We start from the raw sequence: 14,202 nt of genomic DNA, 5'->3' as shown, positions 1-14,202 counted from the left end.
TAGGCACATAACCAAAGCTGTTTTGGACCTTTTTTTATGATAGCTGAAATTCCCATGCAAAGCCCTATGATTTATCATATGTTACAATGATGCACACCCATTCGTGAGCTTAGTATAAATTTTGTGAACTGGCTGCAATAACAAATGAAAAGAATATTAAGATTTGCAGCCACAGAAGAAGCATCAAGACAAAAGACCTAGATAACAAGATGATACATTTTACCTCTGTTGAATTTTCAGAAAAAAAAATCAAATGCAACTCTTTTTGGCCTTGAATAGCAACATATTCTTACCCCCCCCCCCCCTCCTCACCTGCCCACCCCAACATTGCTCAATAAGCTTAAGCAACGGTTTTGAAAGAGACTAGTAGTGACCATTTTGAAATGATTATGTTATGGTATTTCACCTCCTGTGGAAAGATAATAATAGGATATGACGCAATCCTCCATCAATCAAGGTTTCTACATTTGTCTGATAAACTAACAACTTTAATGATAATCACCTGCAAATATATACAGACAATATTTCAGCCTTATAGGCAGTTTTGCAACAATAAGTTGCAGAAAACTATCAGCTTAGCTCTCAATTCTTATAAGTTTAAGTTGCATAATTTTTTGTCTATAAGAGGCAGCAGTCAATACTATAACTGTAACAATGTATTGTTAGAAGTAATTTAATGTTAACAACTGAGTTGAAAATGTAAATTGGCCAGCGTAACAGATAAAAAAGCTGATGTTTCGAGCGTTATAGCCTTTGTCAGAGTGATGGACGAAGGGCTAACACTCGAAACGTCAGCTTTTTTAGCCTTTATGGTAGCCAATTTCCGTTTTCAACTCTAACTCTTGTTAACACTAAATTACCTGCTATATTCTCCCGCCGACGCAGCACCACGGTTTCTTTGGAAACCTACCCCCTTTCTTGTTTCAAGTACCTGGTGTTGAGGAATGCAAAACTACCTCCTGATATCTATATATATGTATATTCATTACAGGAAGGCTATGGATATATCATTCAACTGAAAAAAGACATTTGCATGAGGTTTAACTACTCCATTAAGGTACGTGGTAAAGCAATTATAAAATTATAAAAAATTAGGGTAAATTCGAGAACAACGATATAGTTTCAAGAGAGAACAGCATAACAAAGGGTAAACTTTGATAACTTCGTGTTCCATAATGGGTAGAGTTTAGTAACTCTGGTAATAAAGCGGGATAGAAAACTCCTTATCCATAGGATTTTTTCAGATTATTATGCTACAATATTTGTTTATAATTGCCCTGTATTTCTTTTAAGTGACGCTCTCACTAAGAGCGGTCCTCTCGACTTCCCGTCAGAAAAAAGTTTTCTTGCATTTTTTGCCCATGAAAAGGGTTTAGGACACATGTTTCAAAAATAGTTAAGTTGCTCTCCAATTCTCTTTTTTTGCGTTGCCACAATCCAAAAATGACTTTTGGCCAGACCACCCTTGTGGACAGCGATCGAAAGTGTAAATTTCAAAGATTTTGTCTAGCGCGCAGCGACTGCAACAATGTAGGTCAAGGACTTTCTATCTTGCTACAATTTACAAGATGTATTCAGGTACGACTGATCACGTTTACGCAACATTTTAGGACAATCCTCAATGTAGAAGATGAACGAACGAACTTTGAACGCTCAAAAGGAGATCTTGGTCAATTTTCAGAATCATGCAAATGATCTTTGACATGAGCGCAATTGAGTAAACACGTGGATTTGCGTTGTTTCTAATATGTTGGTGGATGGAAGCTAGAGATATACCTGCAGGTTTGAGACTATGCACTGATATGCTTTTTCAGCCCGATTAACGCCCGCATTTTTAGAATTCTTTCGTTCAAAGTAGTGAATTTTTGATACACAAATTAAGGTCGAAGAGAAGGGTCTCCTCTGATCATGTTGATATGAAAAATATTTCAGCTGAAGTTTCCACATTTTGTCTCTGAACTAACTGAATACATCTTGCAACTTGTAGCAAGATAGAATTCCGTGAGCTACGTTGTTGCAGTCACTGCGCGCTGGACAAAATCTTTGAAATTTACACTTTCGATCGCTGTCCACAGGGGTGGACTGGCCAAAAGTCATTTTTGTATTGTGGCAATGCAAAAAAAGAGAATTGGAGAACAACTTAGCTACTTTTGAAACATGTGTCCTAAACCCTTTTCATGGGCAAAAAATAAAATAAAACTTTTTTCCGACGGGAAGTCGAGAGGACCGCTCTTAGCGAGAGCGTCACTTAAGTATGTTTATACAGTCATTGAATTGGAGTTTTTGCTTATTTCTTTATTTAGCTTTTTACATCTAATGTTTACATATGTGTAAGCTTTGTTGTGATGTCAAATATTTTCCACATTGTTTAGTTCTTGTAATTACCAGTGGTCACAAAACCCTTTTGTAAGTTTCGCATGTATTCATCTATTTGTCAAGTGAAGAATATAGTCAAAGTTCATCTATTTCATACCTATGACAGCATAAGGGTAGTGAGTCAACATATTCATTTATGCTATTCATTTTCAGTTAAGGGGCAAGATCAACCAGACATACACAAAATATGTAAGAACGACTGTGTTAATTCCACTGCCCACAGCACCACCACAAGGTTTGCAGAAGTATTGTTAATTGTATCAATGTGACTGTATTGAGGATTTTCACCACAAGTGAAGTCTATATGTGCACAATATTTATTACCCAAAAACTCACAAATTATTTCATGAGTCTGATATACATTCAGTAGCCCCAAGACTAAAAGTACTCTGATACAAATATTAACCTAAGCATTGGGAGAATTAAGAATCAGTTTCACAGAGAAACATCAAATATCCACCTTAAAGGGGTATAGAACTTATCTTAAGGAGAAGTTAGATATCACACAGTTACAGATCTCACACTAGGTATCGTGGGTCTCAAGTGAATGAAGACAGCCATCAATATCCACATTTTTCTTTTGTTTTCATGTCACAGTTATTTTTGATAATTGGCTCTGTTAGAAATGAGCCATTAGGGCTAAAGCAATTTTCACACTAAAAAATTATTTTGAAAGAGTTTTGAAAACCAAGGTAGTTTCAATTACCTTTAGACTGGGACAGATTCATGGGCAAAGTTTGAAAGAAAGTGATTTTGTAAACCTTAAATGCACCAGACTGCTTTCAGAGAGACTGCATTGGAATTCTGATCAGGTGGTGGAAATGTTTCTTTCTGTCACTGAAAAAAAGAAAAAAAAGCTTCAGGACCACTTATCTGACTGCACAATGGATTCTTCTCACATAACAGCTATCTTGGCACAAAAGTGAGGCTAAAACGCATGACATGATGTAACACAGTACATAACAATGAAATGTCTGAAACTTCAACTGCTGATTATTGGTCATGAGCTCTTGAGATGCTCCTAAAAATTTGTGAGTGCAGGAATGGCATCAGCCAAGAACAGCTAGAGTAGCACCTGATTCACTTGAGAAAGTATGGGTTAAATTTTTGAAAGAAAAATGCTCTGTCAGGAGTTAAAAGTAGCCTGTTTAACCCCCTTGCATCGGCTTTTAACCAAACAACTTTATTGAAGATTTTCAGTGAAAAATTGTTTCAGTTTCCCGAGGCCCATGTTTCAAGCCTTTTTCATTTTTGTGGTAAAAACTAAATTTAAATCTTAAACGCACAAGTTATGAAGAAAAACGTTCTTTAAGAAAAAACCAAATTATCAAGGGGTCAAGTTCTTCAGAATTTTGATCTGTTACATCAGCCTACTGATATATCCTTATATATGGGAAGATAAACATGCAAAGAACAGCAGAGAGCAGAAAATCTTTCTATATGCTGAAGTTCTTTTGTCTCTATCCTTTAAGTATGAGGAATAACTGTTTGTTAAAGGATTAAGCTAGTGATACAGGCAATAAATATAATAAACAAGTTACTTATTGTTACACGCTAGCTGAGTACATTTATTTGGCCTTAAACAAAAATCAAGGCCATATTTGATGAGGAACTCTTGACAACAGTTCAAATAAAAAGTAAAGTGGTGGCCATTTTCTGATAAAGCTTACATTATGTTATGGTAAACAACAATTAAAATTGCTTCTTGAGTTGCAGGGAATCTTGACAACCCATTCAGAACACCGTTTTGGTTCTGATGGAAACTTTTGAAATGATACCTTATATTCTCTCAAGAGCCACTGAGACACAGTGGAACACATTAATGATAGGCCACCAGCCTGGGTATCATGGGTCAGTAGCCTTGCTTTTGTGCCAAGATGTCGTGGCTTTTAAACATCTAGCCTGCACAAAGCCCCCCTCCAAATGGCTGGTTATGGGTAGGCATACACAATCCACAAAATTCAACCACCTCCACAGTGTAAAGACAAAATTTGTCTCATAAATTTGCTCCACTTTGCCAACTTTAATAATGAAGTGTCTGCATTAATGAATATTTGAATGACTCTTTATTTTCTTATAGTTATACCTGGAGGGCAATCAGATTCTACTAAAAAACTCTTGATAGCTGTTGTGGGTGCTTTCCTTGGACTTTTTATTTGCTCCTGTCTGGTGATGTACAGAATATTTTTTTGGCAAGGTATGAATTTCAAAGCAAACTTCATTTCGTTCTATATGGTGTGAAGAATATTAACTATCATGTGTCATCAAATTCCTTGTTTGCTTTATGGCAAACCTGCCTTTCCTATAAGAGTTCTGACCTCTTCTTTTGCAGTACGTATCAGACTTCCAGATCACCCTCTACCAAGGCCTCATCTAAATGATCCTTTGCTTGAGTCAGGTATGTTGTATGCCATAAGTTTAAAATGAAATGAATTTATTTTGAGGGTAATGATGTGTATTTGGATTGACAATTGACACTGTCAGTTTCTGATAACATGCAACTATATTATGTAAGTATACTCATACTATGAAATACAGTGAAGCCTATATTAAGCCAACGCCCTCAATAGACCTTAATTTTGACCCTAACACAGACATAAAGTTAAGCTTGTTAGCACTGCACAGTTTACTGTAAGGTTTATTATACTGTCATCCTGTATTTAACCACACTAGCAAAGGTCTCCTGGGTGTCCATTGAAAAGAAAGGAATTTCTATAACATCAGAATTAACACCTTGTAGCATCACCTTTTTATAATTCTTTTGTTTTCAGACAAGAAACGAGTTTTTATCATGTACACCAGATGCTGCGAGAAGTGTAATCATGTAGTTCATTGTTTTGGTGCTGTGTTGAATTCCACGGAGCTGATAGAGGCTAGTATAGATATGTGGAATACCTTGGATATAGCACCCAATGTTCCTCGCTGGTATGAAGACCAAGTGAAGAATTCGCATTGTGTGGTGGTTCTTGCCTCGCACAAAATGTCAGTCAGATGTCACAGCAGTTTGGAAGAAGGAGATGATCGTAAGTAGAACTGCATTCTTTCTCTCTTGCATTCTTGAGAGTGGATTTTCACCATCAGGAAGATGCCATTTTTGTGTAAACAATACAACCAAATATACTCTGATGTACCTCACTACGTGCATCATGGAGTGAAAAATGTTTTTGTTCTCATATTTTGTTGATGAAATTCTCTACAAATAGCTAAAAGCAGCAGCAGCGCCTTTATTTTTCGCTATGAAGTCAGGTCTATTAGTGATTTAATGGCTGTGCAGCCTATTATTTCCCAACAGGATACAATTTGATATTTTAAAGATGAGACTCCTGTAGCTTGTCATGTTTGCATTGGTCATGGCTAACATTGTCTCAGTTTCTTGGTACTATATCACTCCAAAAAATACAAAACTTGCATGCATTTTGGAAATTCAAGATAGTCAAGTTGAAGTTAAATTTGACTGTTCCAGTGTTTCCCATTCACACTGATATTTCAAGTTGGGTTGTTTAGGGGAAAATTTTTTAGTGCACTTGGCTGGAAAATGTCTTGATTGACTTCTCACTGAATACTTTTATGATTGAAATACAGGTACTATTTATCATATCATTGGCAGAGAAATATGGGAAATCTTTTGCCTTTGGTGAACTCAAATAGTTCTCACAAGTACTTCATCTGCCACAGCCTTCTACCAGATCTTCAGAGACAACTTACTCACAATTGGCAAGCATATTGTGTTCGCCTTGGTTTTTTTGAAGATAGAAAAAAGTCAATCATTTTTAAAAACTAGCAACTTCTCTCTTTATTTACCAGTTATGGACTAGTTTCTGTCTCATCATGCTTTCTTGTAATTAATATGGCTAACAAATACAATTCAACTGCCTGTGCAATGTCAGGCGCAATTGATCAAAGAAATGTTCTTTTGGTCTGTTTCCTGACTTACCTAGAGCCTTTGACACCATTAATTACGATCATAACTGAGCTAGAGCTTTATGGAGCTAATGGTGTTGCTCACAGCAATTAATAGTTGCTTGTAGATCAGTCACTAATGTAAAGTGCATATATTTCTTCATTAAAATGCATCAAATTTGGAGTACGTCAGAGATCAATGCACATCATATCAACACCTTACGAGAAAGTCCTCTGGATGGACATATCGCTGTGTTTTTAACGTGTACAAATGTAATGTGGTATTTTATAGAACAGCATTAACTGTTGTTGACTTTGTAATGGGAAATGTCAACTGAAAGAACTCTAGAAAATGTCAAGGTGTTTCAGTTTTACTTTGTGAGGTTTCTGAGGAGTCACAGGCAGACAGAGCCAGAGTTTCAGACTGACTTGCTTCCTCATCTAATAATACACATGACATCAAAAGATTTTAAAATTCACTAACCATGAAAATCAAAATTTATTTTGTTCAAAATAAAACAGAACCAGACAGCTAAACCTTGATCTACATTTCTCAATCTTTGAAATTCAATTTGATCCTGTTTGTGAAGTTCTGTTTTTAAGAGTGATACCAGAGAAACACTTGTCTTGGTAACCTCAAGTATAGCATGTTACTGAAAAGACGTCAAAATCAATTGAAATTATCTGCAATTCAAGCCACTAACTTAGCACGAAATCATTATTTATACTCTCTTTACAGCTAACTTAATACCTATGTAGGTTGTTGTGCAATTGTTAGGGGCTAAATTTATCAATCTAATCTCAAATGTTTAATTACACTCTAGAAGACTATTAGATTTATTGCAAAGAGTAATTTTGATGTACACACTAATCTTATTTGTAGGAACTTAAAAATTCTTAACTTTGACAAACATCAAACTCCAAATAGGTAGAAGTCTGTATCTTTACTAAACACCACTGTTACTTTACTGTAACAAGTAACATTTAAAGTACTGATTCCCTCCATCTGCCCCATTGTATAACAGATGTAAGGTAGTATCACACCATTTTCAAGGCCCTAAAGTTTATTTAAAATTCTCCTAGCCCTGAAGTTTAGGATGCTTCTGTTTTGGTGTGTTTGCCTCTAAAGTTAATTTCCCTCTCTCAATACATAAATCTCATAAGGTGTGCATTGTTGTCCAACAAAGTCGTGCAGAGGGCAGAACTTTATGGCTGCCTTTTTTCCATTAATTTTTTTTTCGTTCAGCAAAATGGATGAAAACGCAACGGCACTGAGAGCAATGTAAAGAAGGTCAAAACATATTGTGGAAGAAAACCGAAACCAACTTCTAGTATTTGCTATGTATGCACTTTCAGTATGAACACATTGTTTTAACTACTCTAATCAATACTTTTATTTTTCTAGCCTTGAACATCAGATGCCAATTAAATCTCATACGAGGACAGATTTCTCAGAATCCTGATGTTCACAGATTCATTCCCGCGTTCTTTACCTATAGTGGAACGAAGAAAAATATTCCAGAATTCCTTTCTTCTCGCTGGAGTCACAAGCTGCCAAAGGAAGTGGACCGTATTATCTTTCACCTGCTCAATGTCGAGAAAATACAACCGTATCGCACACAGCCCATTATTGTGATGGGCGGCAATGGTCATCCATTTGATGAAAAGAAGAAAGAATTGGAAAGAGCTGTGCAGGAAGCTGAAGCCTTTCACAGGAATAACAACTTACAAAATGTGTAACTCACACAACTTTTTCTTGTTTGTGGTGTGACAGAGCCAGTTTTTCCCATCCCAAATTAACATGTCCTGCTTATCACTTATGGTTGAAGCCCCTGATACTGCTATTACAAAGTTTCTTTTGAGGTTGATACAATCATTGAATTGTCCAAGAATGTTCTTTTTTCGATAAGGTGGGAGATTCTATTTTAACCTTAATTTAATAAGTTTTAATAATGAATGAGCAAGTAATGAGTTATTCAGGAGTGACGAGATTTGATGGTTTTCTGCCATCCTCATTCATTTAGGGGTAATGGAAGTATTCTTAAATAAATAAGAGATACATATTCAAATAGATTTGCTCTTAAGCGTAACGCTATATGCTACTGTTAGCAAATAAAAGGAGAGCGACACGATTTATCTATAAGTTGAAAGTAAAGTATTTCTTTGGTTGAACTAAGGTTAAAGAAGTGTTCAGTAGTTTATTTTTGCTTATTTGTAGACACTCAAATATATATATACATATACATGTTTCAATTTCTCCATAATACAGTGTTCAGTACGTAGAAGTAGAGCACGCTATATATTGAGATAGGGAAATAAAAGAGACTATTTTGGATGAAAGTACAGGGATGAAAATAGTCTCTTTGTATATAGTCTATATTTTTTTGTTAAATACATAAATCAACCAAGGCATGGTACCATGCTTTTATTCATATATGTATAATTTGCACAACAGAGAATAGGCTTCTGTTTTCAATGCTTTATTCAAGACCCAACACGTTTTGGCATTTTCCTTTCTCAGGGGTCTCAACATGTTTGTTATATACATATGTACTATGCATATATACATATACATGTGCTACATATATCTATATACATATATATATATGTATAACGTATATATACTATGTATATATAATATGCAGATATATATCTATGCACACCGTTAGATGCATGTGTTTACAAAGAAACAAAAGTAAACTGCTAACAGTGCAAACACACATTGTTTAACAAAATCTCTATATATACACACATATATATACATATACATATATATATTGTATATGTATGATGTATTTCTAATGTTGCAACGTTTTTTAAAGCGAGTGTATGTGTATTCTACAAATCAAACAAAAACAGAAAACTTCAATATCCAAGAATAAAGTTTTCAAAATTGAAAATTTCCCCAACCCATGACTGATTAGTCAAATTCCTACCCTCCTCACCCCCCTGAGCTTTCCACACTGGGCCATTTGCAACCCACCCTTGGATAAGTTGGTGTCTGGGCTGCATGTGGGCACTAGCCTTGACATTAGGCCCGCTGCATTTTCATCGAGTGACGCCGGCCTTTGAAATGGGTATCCATATATACAGGATAATTTGGGTCTATCACCTGAGTTGATGATGTAAATGGGCCACTCTTAGGAGTTTCTAAAGCTGAATTTTCAAGTCTTTATAGAGGAAGCTTCTGTCAGATAACTTGGTTTTCAGGGAGGTCCTCACTAACTCAGATAAAATAAAAAAATTTAAAACTGGTTATAGTCAGTCCCAGAAAGACTTAAATGACAAAATTCAGCTAAAGGAACTAAAATGGTAATGTTGTACACAAGTAATAATGACAAATGCACGAACAGTGAAACATAACTTCGTTTGTTTATGCCTTCTAGTTGAACATGCGTATATCAACTCAATGATGTAACAAAACCTTTTTATATAACAGTTATGATAAGAGGAAATAGGTCAAGAGAAGTTAAAGTACTCTCAAAAATAGGAATAAAATGGAAAATTACTTAAAAAGTTAAACCTGTAAGTAATGACAATTTAAAACCGAAGAGGTAAACATTTTAACTGCAATCCAATCAGGTAAAGCACAATTTGATGTAAGACAGCAGTCACCATGTGCTTTTTACCAAATAAACTTTATTGCCAAGTAAGGGAATACAAAGCTCTGACGCAACCAACTAAATATCGTTACACTATTTAGTCGGGCGACCGACTATAGGTTTACCCTCGAGTTTCTCCACGAAACTCAGTTACGTGCAATAGAGGATACCGCAGACACGTAGTAGAGGCGCAACCTTCTTTCCACCATGTCGAAACATGGCGGATTTGTCGAATCCCTTAACGAATGGTGTCATCTTTTCTATGCTCAAGCATACAGACCCACACACCGTTCGCAGCAGACCCACTCTAAAAGATGGTTTGTGTAATAAGCGTATATTCGAAAGGGGTCGTTCCGCGAACTCAAAATAGCGAGAGAATCAAATGATTTAGCGAAGGTCTCCCTAGAATCTATAAAAGCGGGAATCTTCAAAAGCGGGAATCTTTAAAACGGGGAATCTCTAAAACGGGGAATCTCTAAAAGCGGGAATCTTCAAAATGGGGAATCTTTGAAAGCGGGAATCTTTAAAAACGTAACAATTTTTTTGGCAGATGGCAGTGTCACTTAATTATCATTTCTTTTATCAGCCTGAAAGATAAGTCAGTTACCAGCCCTGTAAACAATCATGATTGAATACTCTGATCTACATCGTTTTCCGGTATTATCTTCAGGGTTCGAAATAACAGCCGGCTGCCGTTTTAAAAGCTTCCTGGAAACGTAAACAAGTAAAAAGTTTCGAAATTTGAAACGTGCTACAGGGAGTATTTTTGTTTACATTACAGTATTCAGCTTTTACGTATTTGCTCAAGCGTGAAACATGCAAGTTTGTGTCCATACCGTCAATTTACCGTGTTTATGTTTCTGCACGTACATACCACTTTTAATCAAGATTTATTTTCCGCCAAATCCTGTTTAATGTCGTTTGTATAACCTTCTCACGCGTTCAAATTAAAGTCGGTGCTCGACAGTACGGATTTCCCACAACTGTAAATGATGAAGCGCGACAGTTTGTCTAGACAAAGTTGAATATTTCACGCTTGAACAAACACTGAAAAATTAACCCGTTCTGAGTACGCTTTGTTAGAAAGGGACCGAGGTGCTCATCATAGCCTTTAGAGGTTAAAAAGGGCGGGTTTAGTACCTCTTGGGCTGTTCAGCCTCAAAAGGTCCACAACAGCAGCAGCCTCCGTGATACTTGTCAGGGTATTGCGCCAAAAAATATGTGACAGTGTGTTGTTGTACGATTGGTGCCTCTCATGGGTGAAAACATTTTACGCCACGCCCACAAACCAGGACCCTGGTATCTCTGTATTTCTTTTAGAACCACTACGCACCGTGAATGGTCAACACTTGTTACAGCGAGTCTAGCTGTAGCCCGACTTACGATCTTAGATCGTCTTGTCACTAATCTGAGCAAACCCCAGTTACTACTTGATTAGCGTCCTTTAAGCGGGTGTTATGACTATGATAATCAGAACCACGGATTAGCATGTTGTTTCTTTCGTTATTATTTATTAAGTTATACATACAAAGATGGCAGTTATCTTCTGGTTGATTCATGTAGTTCAGATTTAAAAGTGCTTAAGCTGAAGAACAATTTGGAGCCCTCTACAGGACCAACTTGGCTGCTTTATTTTGGAGAACTTGAAAAGAATCTACGAAAACTTTGTCGTTTTTGTCGCTCTATACAATACTTTTAGATAAAAGTATGGGGGATGACCATCGTCGTGACAAAAATCTTCCTTGCGCAAATAGGTAGACGTTTAATTCTCTTTTAAGACCCCATGTCTCCAATTGATCAATATGATCATGCCACGTTAGGTATTGATTTATGGCCACGGAATTTAGTAATTTTCTCTAGTCGATCATTACTAGCCACATGAGCTATATTATTGAACTGACCATGGGCTTCGATTTTGTAACAGTTGGTGTCAGCTTGTTGTCATATAGCCAAGATGTGATCGCTGGTAAGTCCACATTAAGCTTTGATTGCATATCAATTGGCGAATTTTTGCTGAGGGAGACTGCATTATCACAGATCGTTCGTGAAAATCGACCAGAGAGATATGGGCGGTGCCATGCTAGGCTTCTTCCCGCCATTCCTAGACCCTCAAGCTTTCACAGGCCAATAATATTTACAATGTCTCACTCGTGAGTTCTTATGAGGGTGTACCTCTTGAACGATCGGGGTGTTAATTGTTTGTGTGAAGCTTTTATGCCTTTGCTTCATCACGCATCATCACGTCTGAATTTAAGACCGTCACTTGTAATGTTCAAAGTCTTTGCACGTGCAAGCATGCTTCATGGTTTCATACAACAGGATTGGCATCAATGTTGTACCTTCTTAGGAAGAGGTCGTGGTGTGCCTTGATTTGTTCTGCTGTCAAAATTGTGCCTTTGTTAAAGAGAAAAGAACGACAGTTCTCAGTTAAGTCCTTCAAAAAAACGATCTCCATTCTCCATTTTGTTTTTTCAAAATTTCCCCGTACATAACGTTCATCATTATCAAATCATCTCGCAGTAGAGTTGACAATTTTTTGCGTTACACCAGAAAAAAGTATTTATTGCAGAATCTCCCAATATTCCATTCCAGTGGCATCTGAAATTTTTCGGGTTTGCTTTTGTTTTGAATCCTGCCAAAGGTTTAGCGTCAATATAAACAAATTCCAAATCTTTATTTTGTACTCTGCATGGTTTTGTGTTTCTCCAACAATAATGAATGGAACACCCTCAATTAGTTTGGTCTTATTCCACTGATTACATCATCTTTTTAAAGAGAAGGACAATATCCTCGAATCCATTCATTTCCGATCATGCAGTTTCTTGTATGAATCGTTGTTCTACTTAAACTTCTCTTATATACCTATATACCTTGATAACACTAAAGACACTTAAGATATGAGGATCATTGATAAAAGGAAAATCGAAATGCCTATTTCCATCTAAAAAGAAAAAGTGATACCAGCATGTTGCTTATTTCTTTGATGAATGTCTTAATAAAGAGGTTTCTGGAAGAATATTTTGACGAAAAAGAGAATAAATAAATTGTTTCTGTCTTTTTTTATCAACATACTTCCTGGTTGTTGCGTCTTGGTGGTCATTTGGATTGACAAGATTGACGATCTTTTTATTTGTTGATATCTTTATCAGTTTTTTGAATTGATTCATCAGGATTGCTTGGGTCTCTTGAGAAACTCATTTTAAATAAGTTTTTTTCAAATCAACGAGTTCTTTTAGAAGGCAACCCAGTTCCGGGAGGAAAAATCTGAAGCGCCTCTATGACGAAACCACGCTTTGGTTCATCCTTCAGGTAGTAGAGAACAGGCTCTTCCTTATTCACAAATGATTTTTCGATATTGAAGACCTTCAGAGACCAGATTGGATCTGTGGCTCGCCTCTGGCCACCTTCCAGCTCACCAGCAGCATAGTGATATCTCACGTTCTTTGAGAAGCCGAATCACTGTTCCTTCAGGCCAACTGGTCTTGAATAAGTGGTTGAACTCTATGCGTCCGGCGACTTGTCTTTGATTGCATCGATAGGTTTCTTCCTGTCAACCTGGTCACTTCACTGTTCAAAGCCAACAAAACTTCTTAAAGCCTCTTCACCTCTACGGTTGATCTCTTTCCCTCTTTGAAGTTCATCTCTTGAATAAATTGGAAAGTGAGGAGACCCTCACACAAAGTTCAATCGAGTCGCTCGACAATTCTCTAATCTCTGTGTACCTTCACATTCCCTTTTATTATCCTCACATCATGCTTGGTCATTTCTCTTGTGACCTAGTCACTTCACTATTCAAAGCCAACAAAACTTTCTGAAGCCTCATCACCTAATTGGCTGATCTCTTTCCCTCTTTGAAGTTCATCTCTTGACTATATTGGAAAGTGAAGAGACGCTCACACAAAGTTTGATTGAATAACCAACAAATATTCCAAAAAATGCAACACCTTTCCATCTATTGTTTTTGTAATGTAGTGTCTCTCTTAATAGATCCCGAAGTATTATATCCTGATATCCTCTCTCTCTCTCTTAGTGGAGTGTCTTCTTCAAGTTTTTCTCTCATTCTCAAGAACATTAATCTGTTGCCTTTTCTCACTTATTCTTTCTTGATTGTTCTTTTAATTCATAAGCTACATTCTTATCATCAGCAATCCTCTCATCTTCCTGATTTAATTTCTGTGTCCCTTTAATTTTTTTATCCTTGTCCGGAAATCATCTCTTCATGTTTTGGACTAAAGCTTTTATTGAAAAGATCGAGAAAATATTTTTGAAAAGTACCATCTTTTTCAAATACCTCATATTTACCTGAGGCTCTATTACCAAAAAC

At 36.5% G+C, this 14,202-nt stretch overlaps 1 protein-coding gene across 2 annotated transcripts in view; it reads left to right on the top strand.

The window, feature by feature from the left end:
• Positions 1-8,616, top strand: part of LOC113672169 (uncharacterized) — a 31,286-nt gene extending 22,670 nt beyond the window's left edge. For both annotated transcript variants that reach the window (XM_027188446.2, XM_089192390.1), the window contains 6 exons: positions 992-1,057; positions 2,530-2,611; positions 4,457-4,573; positions 4,709-4,774; positions 5,148-5,399; positions 7,682-8,616. In XM_027188446.2, the coding sequence (XP_027044247.2) occupies positions 992-1,057; positions 2,530-2,611; positions 4,457-4,573; positions 4,709-4,774; positions 5,148-5,399; positions 7,682-8,016 (918 nt within the window). In that variant the 3' untranslated portion in view covers positions 8,017-8,616. The remainder of the gene's footprint in view (positions 1-991; positions 1,058-2,529; positions 2,612-4,456; positions 4,574-4,708; positions 4,775-5,147; positions 5,400-7,681) is intronic.
• The last annotated feature ends 5,586 nt before the right edge of the window (positions 8,617-14,202 follow it).

The sequence above is a fragment of the Pocillopora damicornis genome, chromosome 13 (assembly GCF_964200805.1).
Source record: "Pocillopora damicornis chromosome 13, jaPocDami1.2, whole genome shotgun sequence".
NCBI classification, from domain to species: domain Eukaryota; kingdom Metazoa; phylum Cnidaria; class Anthozoa; order Scleractinia; family Pocilloporidae; genus Pocillopora; species Pocillopora damicornis.
Note: the sequence above shows the minus strand (reverse complement) of the source record. Positions and strands in the feature narration are given on the sequence as shown.